Source organism: Triturus cristatus, chromosome 6 (genome assembly GCF_964204655.1).
Source record: "Triturus cristatus chromosome 6, aTriCri1.1, whole genome shotgun sequence".
Lineage (NCBI taxonomy): Eukaryota > Metazoa > Chordata > Amphibia > Caudata > Salamandridae > Triturus > Triturus cristatus.
The window spans coordinates 808,179,972-808,192,643 of record NC_140589.1 but is presented as its reverse complement, the minus strand read 5'-3'; the positions used below and the strand labels follow the sequence as shown (position 1 = coordinate 808,192,643).

The 12,672-nt window shown below is 43.2% G+C and overlaps 1 protein-coding gene across 1 annotated transcript in view; it reads left to right on the top strand.

The window, feature by feature from the left end:
- The window catches only part of MTR (5-methyltetrahydrofolate-homocysteine methyltransferase), a 456,618-nt gene that overhangs the window by 108,579 nt on the left and 335,367 nt on the right, over positions 1–12,672 (top strand). The window contains exons 6-8 of the mRNA XM_085611389.1: positions 263–369; positions 4,350–4,409; positions 5,246–5,340. Of these exons, the coding sequence (XP_085467515.1) occupies positions 263–369; positions 4,350–4,409; positions 5,246–5,340 (262 nt within the window). The remainder of the gene's footprint in view (positions 1–262; positions 370–4,349; positions 4,410–5,245; positions 5,341–12,672) is intronic.

The window sequence follows — 12,672 nt, the reverse complement described above, 5'->3', positions numbered from 1 at the left end:
CATGCGGAAAAGTAGTAGCAGGGCTACTTTAATGCCTACTGTGTTGAAAAGAGACAACATGTCAGTAACTGAACTTTGGTACATTGTGTGCAGATAAAAATAAATCTGACCAAGTCCCAGCAGGAAGATTATTGGTTTAACATATACACAGAATACAAATTTTAAATCTAGGATTTTTATTACTGCATATCAAAGGCAGACAACTATGCTTATAATACAATTGTCGATTGTGAAATAACCATCCTTTTCTGTGTTTGAATAGCCTTTGACGAGCTTGTTGAAGCTTATGCAGAACAGGCTAGAGGACTCTTAGATGGAGGAGCTGATATCTTACTTGTGGAAACAATTTTTGACACCGCTAACTCAAAGGTAAGAACGTCTACAATTCTGGAACATCTTTAAAAAATGGGTCTTGTCACATGTGGGCTGGATTGCAAGAGATAGAGCAACTAAAGAGTTTATTTCAATCATTTGCTGTTGACTTTAAATGTGGCAAATAGGTTGTAAGGACAGGTGTTCTCTTATGTCATTTGTTGTGAGGTGATTTTCTGGGTGGATGATGGGCAAGCCATTAACAACTCCACTTCATCTGAGGTACATAGATTTACTAGCTATGACACTGTTATTTGGGCCATTCATTAATTAACTTCTGTGGTCTAGGGCAAAAATCCTAATACATTTATAGATAATTGTATTTCCTTACATTAACATTAATAGTACCAATGCGTGCATGCATTCTGCTGGTAGATTTGAAATGGAGGCCTACATTGCCATCCAGTGTTGCCATCTACCAATCAGATCTGTGCCTTTCTCCTTGACAGTTTTTAGGCTGTATAATATAAACCATGTATTCCTGGAGAAGATGAGCCATAGCTTAAAGTTGACCTGGTCTTTTTATTCCAGTTGGGAAATTGCCTTTGTCTGAGTGGCACCATAAAGTAAATAAGGCCACCAAATTAACCCAAATCATTTGAATGAAATTTCAGTATTATTAAATAAGAACCATTTCAAACATGTACATGAAGATTTTGTATAGATGGAAATTTAAACAAGGCTTGCTGGAGAAAAGAAAAGCTGCATAAACCTTGAAAAAAAAGTATTATTACAAAGTCTGATGCAGAGTTTCATCCATTATTGCACACATAAAAATGATTCTAAATATTTTTTTAATCCTGAAGGTCACCCTGTTGAATATAATGAACTGGGAAAGAAGGCCTAGAACAGAAAAGGAAAGGAAGTAAAAGCCTGTTCCCAAATTGAAGAGGTGAAAAGTCAGGAGAATCGTTCGTAGATAAACTGGTTACAGTGCAGTAGGAATTAACAGTCACCCAATAATTCACCCTGTTCAATGAATAACTTCTCTGAAATTAGCACATTTGCTTTAGACGTTTTGGAATATCCTTCCTGCCCACCATATATATATTTTCTTTAATCAGTAACACAACTGGTGATGAGTGTGATCTCCCTGAATCTATAGGTGATGTAGACCAAAGCAGTGTTTCCAGGGTCCAGCTTACTGACCAACACAGGATCAGTCTGAAAGTGACTCCCTTTACCAAACCCTCAGTAGCCCCCACCCACAATCTGTCCTCTCTTCCTCCTCCCCCTTTCCCTCCGTACATGCTGTCTTTCATGAGATCTGGCAGAAATGCAGGAACCTTTGCCCTTAGAAAGGGACAAACCTAGAATTTTACTTCGCTTTCTTTTGATGGGAATGAATGTTGTAATGTGGAAGGACAATGATTCCCGTTAACAGAGGAAGTTTATTTGGCACTGTGACACCATTAAGGCCAAGCACCGCAGCTCCAACTGACTCCACAGATACTAAGATTACCAACTATGGAACATAGTGACAGCATTATTTGGAACATCATTACATAGTCAACATTCCTCTGGATTAAAGTTGACAATAAAGCACAAGGTTGACTGCTGATCCATTTTGGGTTTTTACAAATTAAACATCTTTGCTCCCTAAGAATCCTTCAAATAGCCATTTTGTATCACATTATCTATCTTCTTTCCAGCTTGGTGATTGGCTGTGGTTTCAACCTAAATGATGCTTACTCTCATAGTGTGACTGGCACAAGGGAACTTCCTGCAGTCTATAAAAGGGTTTCACACTACTAGTTAAAGGTGTTTCCATCCAAGCTAATCTCAGTCTGCCAGCATTAACCAGTCACTCACTTCTGTTAGAAGGGCTAGTTATCTCCTGCTACCTTGATTACTGGTGAGTGAGAATAAATAATACAAGCCACCCATGGAGTCCCAAGACATAGTGATGACCCTCTTTTTCATACTGTCCCCGAGTGTAAACGTGGGAAAGATCCTTTCACTTAAATACTGAAGCTCTAATTGTTTTAAACAATTCTAGACACCCTGCTGGTAATAATTGACCCTTTATGAGAGTGTACCTATTTTTCAAGCCTGGGACATTTTTAGAGTTTTACTTTATGTAGCTTCATTGAGGTTCCTGTGCCCAGTAGGTGCCCCTGGCACATTAGAGATTGCAAAGGACAATGAAGCGTCTTCCTCAACTTTAGGATCAGGGCATGGAACCACCTTGTGCCTTAGGCTCTTTCTCATAGGATTTTTCTGCAAGGTTTGTTGTAATGAGCTCTGTAGTCTGGCCTCTTATTGGGTTTGTCCTTTAGTATTCCCTGTCCTTAAATTTCATTCACCATCAGTTGTTTGGTATATATTCGGGTTGCTGCCATTAGTCCTTTTCATATGCTAGAACTGCAGGTCTTAGTGGCTCTGCAGCGTTCCTGTCCTCCTTGCACCGCAGGAGCTTTGCCCTTTAAGTGCAACTATCAAAAAGCAAGGGTACGGATTTGCACCAGCTCTACTGTCTCTTAATCAATCTGTAGAACTATCCACTGTCTAAGTGTACTAGTACTGCCCTTCTATTTTCCAGAAATCCTTTGTGAGCAGGCTGTCTTAAATAATTCTTGAATGAAAACCAATCAATGTTATTGTCTCCATCCTATTCAGGCATTCAGGGAGCTTGGCAGGGGTAATTTTGTTTTCCAAAACAACTGCAAGAATGCTCTGGGCCTTCAGGAAGGGGCATGATCTCTTGCATTGCTTGTGAATCTGTTGCTGATGGTCCTCTAAGAGTGGCTGTCCCGCCTCTTTACCCTCCACCCGCTTCCCACATTTCCTTACTTTGGTGACCCCTCTTTGTTCTGCTGTCTTACTTTTTTGGATCATAGTCTGTTTCCTCCCCTTATTCACCCAGATTAGCCAATTCATAACTGACATTATGATGTATGGGCATTTGGGGTTACTTGATTGAACATCAGTTTATTTCCCTGGTGATTTAGAATGTTGTGTTTTTTTAAGACTATTTACTTGGTATATTCAGCTAAAATGGCAGTTTAATCCACTTAGATTAGTGTTGTTGGCATAGAAAAGGAGCTGAGCTCTATAAAACCTATCTGGGGTGTTATTGTCCATATCAACTTTTTTCAAATATCTGACCTGTAGAAACAAAAAAACAGGGATTCAAGTATGCAGGACCGATACACCCTGTATTCTGCAAACGCAACTTTGTCTCTTTCCATATCCAATAGTTTTAGTAGATCTCTATCGCGACTACAAGATTTCAGTCTGACAATTTGATCTATGATTACAAATAGTTTCATCATTTTAGTTTCAAAACTTAATTTGCTGTTTTGTACTACTGATTCATCCAACATGTCATCAAATTGGCATTTTCTGAAGAACAGTTTGGAATCATCAGTTAACTGGTAACACAGTAAAGTGACTCTCAGTAACTTATGCTACCATAAACTCTTAGGGCTTGTAAAGGAGTAATATATATATAACTTTTGTCTGTCTGTTCTGTTTAGATGTTTGCTCTTCTGGTAAGGTCAAACGGGCGCCTTTGCTCTATCTAAAAATGTCACCTAATAGTCACGGCTACGTTGAAGAGGTTTGCATTGTAAATGTGAAGCGCATAATTGTTTTACATAGAACATTAGCTTCCACCTTTATTGTTGAAATAAAATTTAAGAATTTCTGGAGGAGACCAAAATCACATCCTTGTTCGTCTTGTAAAAGAATGAAACTGTAGAAAAGCTGGGGCCATGACAATATTGCAACATATTGGCATGTTATGAAAATTAATCTTACTCAAGGCTTTTAAATATGGCTGTGCGGGCTCGCTGTGGAAGCCAGACATAGATTTCATGTTTCTGTTCTATTAATTGAAAGTGATGTGATAAGACTTGCAGATACGTGTTGTAAATGCGTACAAGCCGTGCTCCCTGCCCAGTTAGGCATGTGGTTGGTAATTAATCCTAAAAAGCTCATGTTCATTTATAATCTTTTTGGTTTGTTTCTTACAGGCAGCCCTTTTTGCAATACAAAAATTGTTTGAAGAAGAGTATGAACCTAAGCCCATTTTTGTGAGTATATGTATGCTTATCCAGTTTAGAACAGCAGCTCTTAATTCATTGTACAACCAGGTGAAGTTGTAAACGCAACTTCTCTGGTAAAATTAGAAATCAGAATGGTTTATAGTTGTACTTGCAGCCTGTTATAGCCATGTGTCCTTTGTTACTGACATAATGTAGTGTTTAGTGAAAACAAGTACTATAGGTCAATGGTAGAACCACAAAGTGATTGACTTGAAAAATAAACAATTTGGATATAAGATAATCCGTCCAAGGGAATGAAGCATTCTTAGAACCAACAGTCCCAAATTCAGTATAACATGACCATGTTCATGGTAATCTGCATTTGATTTTTAAGTTTGAGACCAGTAACCATGATGATTGAATGGGAAATGATTTCAAATGTTGGCAAAACATTTTTTTTTTAAAGGTAATGCTATGTCTCGACTGGGGCGCTCTTCTTTAAAAAGACACTGGGGCATTGGGGATTGACTATAAAGAGACTATGGGTAGAATTGAATTTCTAAATATCATTTTAGGTCATTACTATTAGCTTTTTCTACTACCAGTGGAAAGTGACTTGGTAAGTGGCTGTTCCACCATTTACAAAGGAAATGTGTGGCTCCACAAACAAAAGTTGTTTGTTGCTTGACAGTATTGTAACTCTCCCGTGACTTTTTTCAGATTAATATTTCTAATAAGTATAGAAATGTACTAAAGATATGGTACAATATTGTCTATAAATGCAATTAAGAGCGTACAGCTGGGATAGTTTATACTTCTGTTCTTCCAAATTAGCTTAACCTGAAAACGCTTGATAACTTTTTTTATAAATATATATTTTTCAGATTTCAGGCACAATTGTGGATAAAAGTGGACGTACCCTTTCTGGCCAAACTGGCGAGGCATTTGTCATTAGTGTATCCCATGCTGAGCCTTTATGGTAAGTAAACATGTTTTATTTAACAAGTAAGGCCTGTATAATATTGACTTGAAATTAAGGAAGGTATGCAAGTTCAAGGTAAAGGTTGTTCCCAGTTAAATTCCCAGCTCTAAGCTTATCTCTGTTTAAGATCAAGCTGAAAAACCAGGAAACATTGGCAAAGCCAGTAGGTCAAACCGAGCAGTCAACACTCTGGACCTGTTCAGACAACAGGGCACCGAGGGCAAGCAGCATCCAGAGACCTCCGGTGCAGAGCAAGTGTTGGAGATAGAGGAAAACTCCAGCTCCAACGTTGAAGTGGACGATACTCCACCTGCACAGCATCCAGCTATGAAAAGGGCTGCAGTGAGTACTGACATATCGCCTCTCGACCCTCAGCACCACTTAGAAGCCAAGCATCTCCCTCTGGGTCGAGCTCACAGGCCCATCATAAGGCCTCAGGTCTGTCACTGTCACAAGGCCATGATCAGATGAACTGCTCTGTCGGATCTGATTTCTGTCCATCTCTGGTGCCAAAGCCTGCCCACCATCAAGCAATGCCCTCTGACTTGCACCAGCTCTTCGACTCCAGCCTCGAAGGCCCCAGCAAAGCCATCCTCGAAGTCTAGACCTTCGGAGCAGAAGTCAGACTCATTGCGAACAGGCTAACAGACATCCTCTGCTCCAAAGCAAATGGTGTCCAGGGCAGGTTCCTCTGTCACTTCCAAGGATCAAGACCAACTCAACCTCCAGGGCTTTCAAGATAAGCTCGATGCCAGACAGCAGTGCATCCACAAAAACCCAGAGGCTGGACGGATTCTAGCCAGGCCAGCTCTCCGTGCATAGGAACCTGTTCCTCCCAAAAGGAAACTGACTTTCGAGGAGGCCTTCAATCCACCCTCGGAGCTGACACCTAAAAAGCCTCAGCGCCATGACAAAGGCACCTCTCCAACACCTCATTGCATTGCATACCATCTCACCCTTCTTCTCCTCCTCCTTTGCCTTCCTTTCCACCACCTCCAAGCCCAACCTCCCAGCTACTACAAAGGGACCCCCTCTTTCTGGGGTTGGGGGTGATAGCCTGAGGTTTCCTTGTGACCCCAACGATACACCATATGATCCACAGCCCCATGATCACCAGTGAGATGATTATGATGCTGAGCTCGTGGGCGACATTGACCCTGACCGCTATCCAGCAAAATCTTCTCTGCATGATGACCCCACTGCATACCATGACATATTACAAAGGGCATCTGCATTCCACAAGCTGGAGATGCACAAGCAACCAAAGGAGAAAGACTTCTTCATGGGGATGCTCTCTGCCACCCTTGGGTCCATACCTTACTCTCCCATGCTAAGGGGAATGCTCAAACCAGCATCTGACACCTTTAAGGAGCCGGTGAAGGCGCATGTCATTACCCTTAGGATCGACAAGAAATATAAAGCTTCTCCTTCCAACCCTCTTTACATCAGTGGTCATCTACCACATGACTCCCAAGTTGTGTACATTGCCCAGAAACGTGCCAATTCTTAAGGCTTAGGGGATGCAACCCCCCTTCCGACCAGGATAGTAAGAAGATTGACGCAGCAGGGAAACTCTTTGCTGGCCAGTCTGCTGTCCATTGGTGTATTGCCAATTCTGTGGGTTTACTCTCCCGGTACAATAGGGCCCTCTGGGATAAGGTGGAGGAGATGCTGCGATACCTCCCGGATGAACACAAGAAGAGGCGCCAGGAATTGGTAGCTGATAGGAAGATCATAGCAGACACAAACATTTGCTGTGCCCTAGAAGCACAACACACTGCTGTTTGTGGGGTAAACACCAGTATTCTCCTCCTCAGACACACCTGGCTGCGTGTTTCTAAATTTAAGTCAGAGGTTCAGCGGCATCTGGTCAACTTACCCTTCAATCGGGAGCATTTATTCAGCCCACAAGTTGGACAGATGGTGTAAAATATCAAAAAAGATACTGAAATGGCCAAAGCTGTGGGTGCCCCACAAATCCTATCTGCCTGCAGCTCCTTGTGCCGCACAAAATATCATCGAGGGCTTAAAACCACCACCCTTGAGGCATCCACTTACTTTCCCAATCATCAGAGCGGTAAATACCCTCTCAAGGTTACTTATAGGGCAGGGTAGAGCAGGGCCAAATGCCAATGGTAGAGCAGGGCATACACGCAGCATCAAAGGGGCTACAACTCCCAAGCAGAGACTCCTTTAGGAATTTCCTGACCCCCTAGGCCTGGTGCTGTTTTTGCTGTGGGACCCTGTCAGGGCCAAAAAGCATTTTTCTTATTTAATTTTCACATAAAGAAATCGCTACGGATTTGAGAATCCGCAGCAAAAATGTAAAACAGGAAGCACTTACAAATATAAACACAGCAGGTGCCCTAGTTGAACCTTCTCTTCTATAAAGCACAAATGATCCTAATTTATTGAGCTTGGCAAAGGCAAAGCAAGTGTGTTTCCTCTCATATTCCATGTTGAAAAGCAATTTGAAATCCATAATGGAGGTGAATGCATCGTTGATCTGTTGGAGCGCAATCTGGTCTGTAGTGACTGTGGCAAGTGGTTTCTTTATTGTCTTGAAACCAGAGTCCATGGTCCTTCTTTTTAATTACCCTGAGTATGCAAATGCACAAAATCATCTGCAAGGTCCGCCCATTTGGCCTTGCTCATTTTCCTTAGTAGTATGCAAAGGCCTTGCCTCTTTTTCCCACATTGATGAACAGCTCACCAAATGGCCTCCGAGCGCATTTCCCGCCAGTTTTGGTGACGCGTTATTGATGCAGAGGAATTTTGAGAACAAAGAAACACTTAATCCATATAGTTAGTAGAAAGTACGTTTGTTTGGTGGAAATTCCCCTCTTTGTAGTCTCGTCCTGTTCTGTAGAAGAGAATTCATATTATCACAGATTTGTGGATCAAGACGCTCGAGAAACAATCACATTGCTGAAATTACAAGCAAACAAAGTCATGGAGACATTTCCTCATGGTCCATTACACAGCTGTAGTGTAGAATATGCACCTGTGACCTCTTGTTACAGTCCGCTCTGGGGGGGCCACGTGAGAAGGTGATACCGCGGCCTGGAGGAATGGGAACCCACACAACCATAAGCCCAAGCCCAAAGTGAAGCGAAGAGTGGGCGGACCCCAGGGACCCCAGCGTAGATGTGATGTCAGCGGGGCAGCTGAGCCTGGGTTGCGGTGGTGACTTCTGAAGTTGTGAGATGTCTGGCAGGCGGTGATAGAGACTTTGGGCCAATATCCATCATGACATAATAGGAAGAGGTGTTCTGGGGAGAAGTTCAGATGGTTGGACCCCATAGCGATGTTGATGCCCAAGGGACCTGAGGCTCCCCAGATGAACAAAATAGACAACTATGCGTGCGGTCCCTAAAGCCTCTATGGTGACGGATAGGGGTGCAACTGAGGAACCCTCTCTCTGGGCAATAATATCGGTGATCAAAGTTGTGAAAGGCACTTTAGAGCCCAAAATAGACACAATGACAATAGAGATCTATTTAATCTGGGCAGACCTTCAAAAGCTCAGTGAGAAAGTCACACTGGCAGAGGTCCAAATATCCCAACTTCAGTCGGCAACGAAGCGTCTAGGGACACAAGATCAGTCCCCAACGCAACAGGCCACATCTATGGCAGCAAAACTTGAAGACCAAGAAGGAAGGGCAAGGAGAAATAATATCAGGGTGGTGGGGGTGCCGGAGATGACCGACGGTCCCAGTGTTGATCTCTTCCTGGAGGATTTTATACTGAACACACTGCGACCTAAAAGATTGTTCAAGTTTTTCTCGGCAGGCAGAGTGTACTGGGCCCATACCAGGTGCTCCTCCGCCCACGATAATTGCAAGATCTTTATTTATCGTGACAGGGATTCAATTCTTCAAGCAGCAAGAGCAAGGGTAGATCTCCATTATGAAAATGCGCCTTGATTCGCTTCTTTCCAGACTTTACCATACAGGTCCAACGCCATTGACGCAGCTACGAAATAGTGAAGAGAGAACTCCCGAGTACGCAATTTCAAATACATGATGCTCTTCCCAGCAAAGCTTTGAGTGATAGCGGAGGGCAAAACATGGCACTTCACATCCCCGGAGGAAGCCTGGGAGTGGCTGGAGGGATGGCGTGTGGCTGACCGGAGTGGTGGCAAGGGACCGCGGCGGGGCCGCGGAGGGCCAGACCTAGACAAGGCTGTGGAGGAGCCACAAGAGAGGCAAACTGAGGGGGAGATTCCAGAGACAGTGTGAAGAGGTGATGGGTATTGAACTGCTCTATTTATAAGATTGTCCTGAAGGTAAGATTAAACAGGGCTATGGGTCAACATCGGAACGGGGACAGAGTCTGGGCTGACATTGAACAGAAGGACTAAACTACGCAGAGATGCATCTAGAGACTCCTGGGACACCTCATCAGACACTATTGGACTCAAGGGCCACTTGGGATACCAGTATAGAACTAAAAAACATGGATATATACCATGTAAATTTTTCTCTACAGGTTGTCACGGCGGAGCTGAGACACACCCTCATATTGTTATTGTTGGGGCGACAAGTGCTCTGCAGGTGGGGGAGTTGGGGAATGCAGGACCTATCCAGCAGGGTTGCAAGGTGGTAGAAGGGGGTTATGGTTGGGGAAAGTTGAGTTCTTATTGCAATGTCACAGTTTGGAATATACGTGCTCAGTTGTGGTTTGGGTGGAGCCAGTACCTCACAGAAGAAGAGATACGAGGGAAGGGGGTCACTCACTATCTATTCTGGGAGGATCTGAAGAGGAGACTAGACCGTTTGTACTTTATCTATCTGGGACTCAAGCGAAACTGTTAAAAGTCTGGTCCTGGAATGTCAATGGGGCAAACCCTTAATCTCTACTCGGTCTATTTATTTTTGGGAGGAGACATGAATGATGTGGTCTCCATTGAACTAGATGTTATGGAGGGGGTTGTTTTCAGGGAGGAGTTTGGGACCGCTACGTGACTTCCTACTGGTGATGGGTTTGAAAGATATATGGCGTCATCAACACCCTGAAGTCAAACAATTTACCCACATGTCGGCGGCTCATGGAGCCTCACCCGACTGTACTATCTGGTCACACAGACTCACTGTCTGTGTGACTTTAAGAAGGCCCTACATGTGGCACAGGGAGTATCCGATCATTCCCCAGTAGAAGCAATACTTTAAGGTCAGGTGAGAGACCATGTGTCACCCCCTAAGATCGACCCGTGGTAAGAAATTTAGAAGAAGTATGAGGAAGCGGGCTGGGTTATTTTTCAAAGAAAACATGGGGTCCATGAGCTCACTGGTAACACTGTGGGAGGCGTTTAAAACTGTGATCAGGGACCAAGCCCAGGTGGGGGTGTTTAAGAAAGAAAAGAGGCTGCAGAGACACATTTTGGAGAGTGATATCACATGATTGGAATATCGCTTTGCCGGTGGGAAGCTTGCGTTGCAAGCGCTGGGGCATCGGTTAAGATTGCGCCAGCAGGAATTGCGGGCGTTGCTGGAGGATAGCGCCAGAGCCCAGGCTTTGGCCACCCACCATAATGTTTATGATGTGGGGGATAAGGCCAATAAACTACTGGCATGGCTTGACAAGAGAGATGCGGGTAATAGATGGGCCCAGAGATAGTAGATGGGCAGGGGATGCGACACACCACTGAAATAAGATATCCAAGGCGTTTGCTGCTTACTATGAGACACTATACACATTCACCTCCCAGCAACGGACTGTGTGTTTTTTTTTAGGGATATAGCCCTCTCACAGTTGTCAGCAGGAGACCAAGAAATATTAGAGGGAGACCTGATGGTAGAAGAGATAAGCACAGCGGTACGTGCCTTACAATCTGGGAAGGCAATGGGGCCCGAGTGGCCTGCCGGTTGAGTTATTTAAATGTATGTGAGATAAATCTGCGGACCATCTGTTAAGTATGTTCCGAGGGGCCAGGATATCCATCTATCCTTAAATCAAAGAACAGCAGGGATAGTGGTGATACCCAAGGAAGGTAAGCCTCCAACAGATTGTGGATTATACAGACCCATTTTACTGTTTAATTGTGAGGCCAAAATTTTGGCCAAGGCTCTATCCCTACGATTGCGCACAGTGATCACCTCACTTATTCATTTGGCTCAATCTGGATTTATGCCTCGTAGAGGGACTAGGCTGAATCTTCGAAGGCTGTTTGGGATTCTACAAGAAACAGAGTCCGCTTTTACTGACCCAGCAGCCCTTCTATCCCTACACGCAAAAATGACATTCAGTAGTGGAATGGTGCTATCTCTTTGCTGTCCTAAAGCTTCTTGGCTTTGGGCCTAAATTCATTGGGTGGGTTAAGCTTTTGTATGTGCAGCCGTTGACTTGTGTGCGAGTTAATGTCACAGTATCCCTGGTGTTCCCCCTTAGGAAAGGGACGAGGCAGGGGTGCCCATTGTCCCCTATGCTCTTTGCCTTGGCCTTTGAGCCATTGGCCGCCTGGGTACATCAGGATGCCGCAATATGGGGTATTCCAGTGGCTGAGGAGTGGGATGAACGCATCTCTTTGTATGCGCACAATATCCTGTTATACGTCACAAGACTATTGCAATCTGTTGATGTAATTTGAGATGTCATCAGTGATGTCATCAGTGATGTCACTGACCATGTCATGAGTGATGTAATATGTGACGTCATCAGCAGTGCATTGCGGGGGTGCGAGTTATAGTTAGCTGAACTAACTATAACAGGGGAATATCTAGGGTTTTGTACGAGGGAAATGTCCAGCTAACTATAACGCCCCTGAAACCTTTGGTTTTTTCAGTGAATTTCAAAGGTTTTTTAAATGCCAATTCCTAACTATAACGTGCTTGAAACCTATGGTTTTTTCAGTGAATTTCAAAGGTTTTTTAAATGCTAATACCTATCTATAACTTATCTCTGAAGATATCATGAAAAGCATTCTTTTTTAAAAGTAGGGTGCACATTAGTTTTGTGGAAAAGCATCTTTGTGATTGGTTAAGAAAAAGCAGTTTCAACGTGGAGTACATATCATAGGATAAAATTTGCTCAGCTCAACCACACTTGCTACTTGCATTTGGAAGGCACTGTTTGAACTTAAAACAATCGTCAACTTTTAACCTGCACATGTCGTTAAATTTTCAAGAAAATGTTACAAAAAAATATCGTAAAGTTTTAAAAAATTGATGAACTTTTAACCTGCACGTATTGTAGAATGTTCTAGAAAGTGTGTTGATAGAATACGTTGCACTTCTGACTTCTATGTGTTGTTGAATATTAAAAAAACGGTTCATATGGAAAATTAAAAAGAAACCAACAGAGAAGTTTTGAAACCTAAAAGAATCAAGA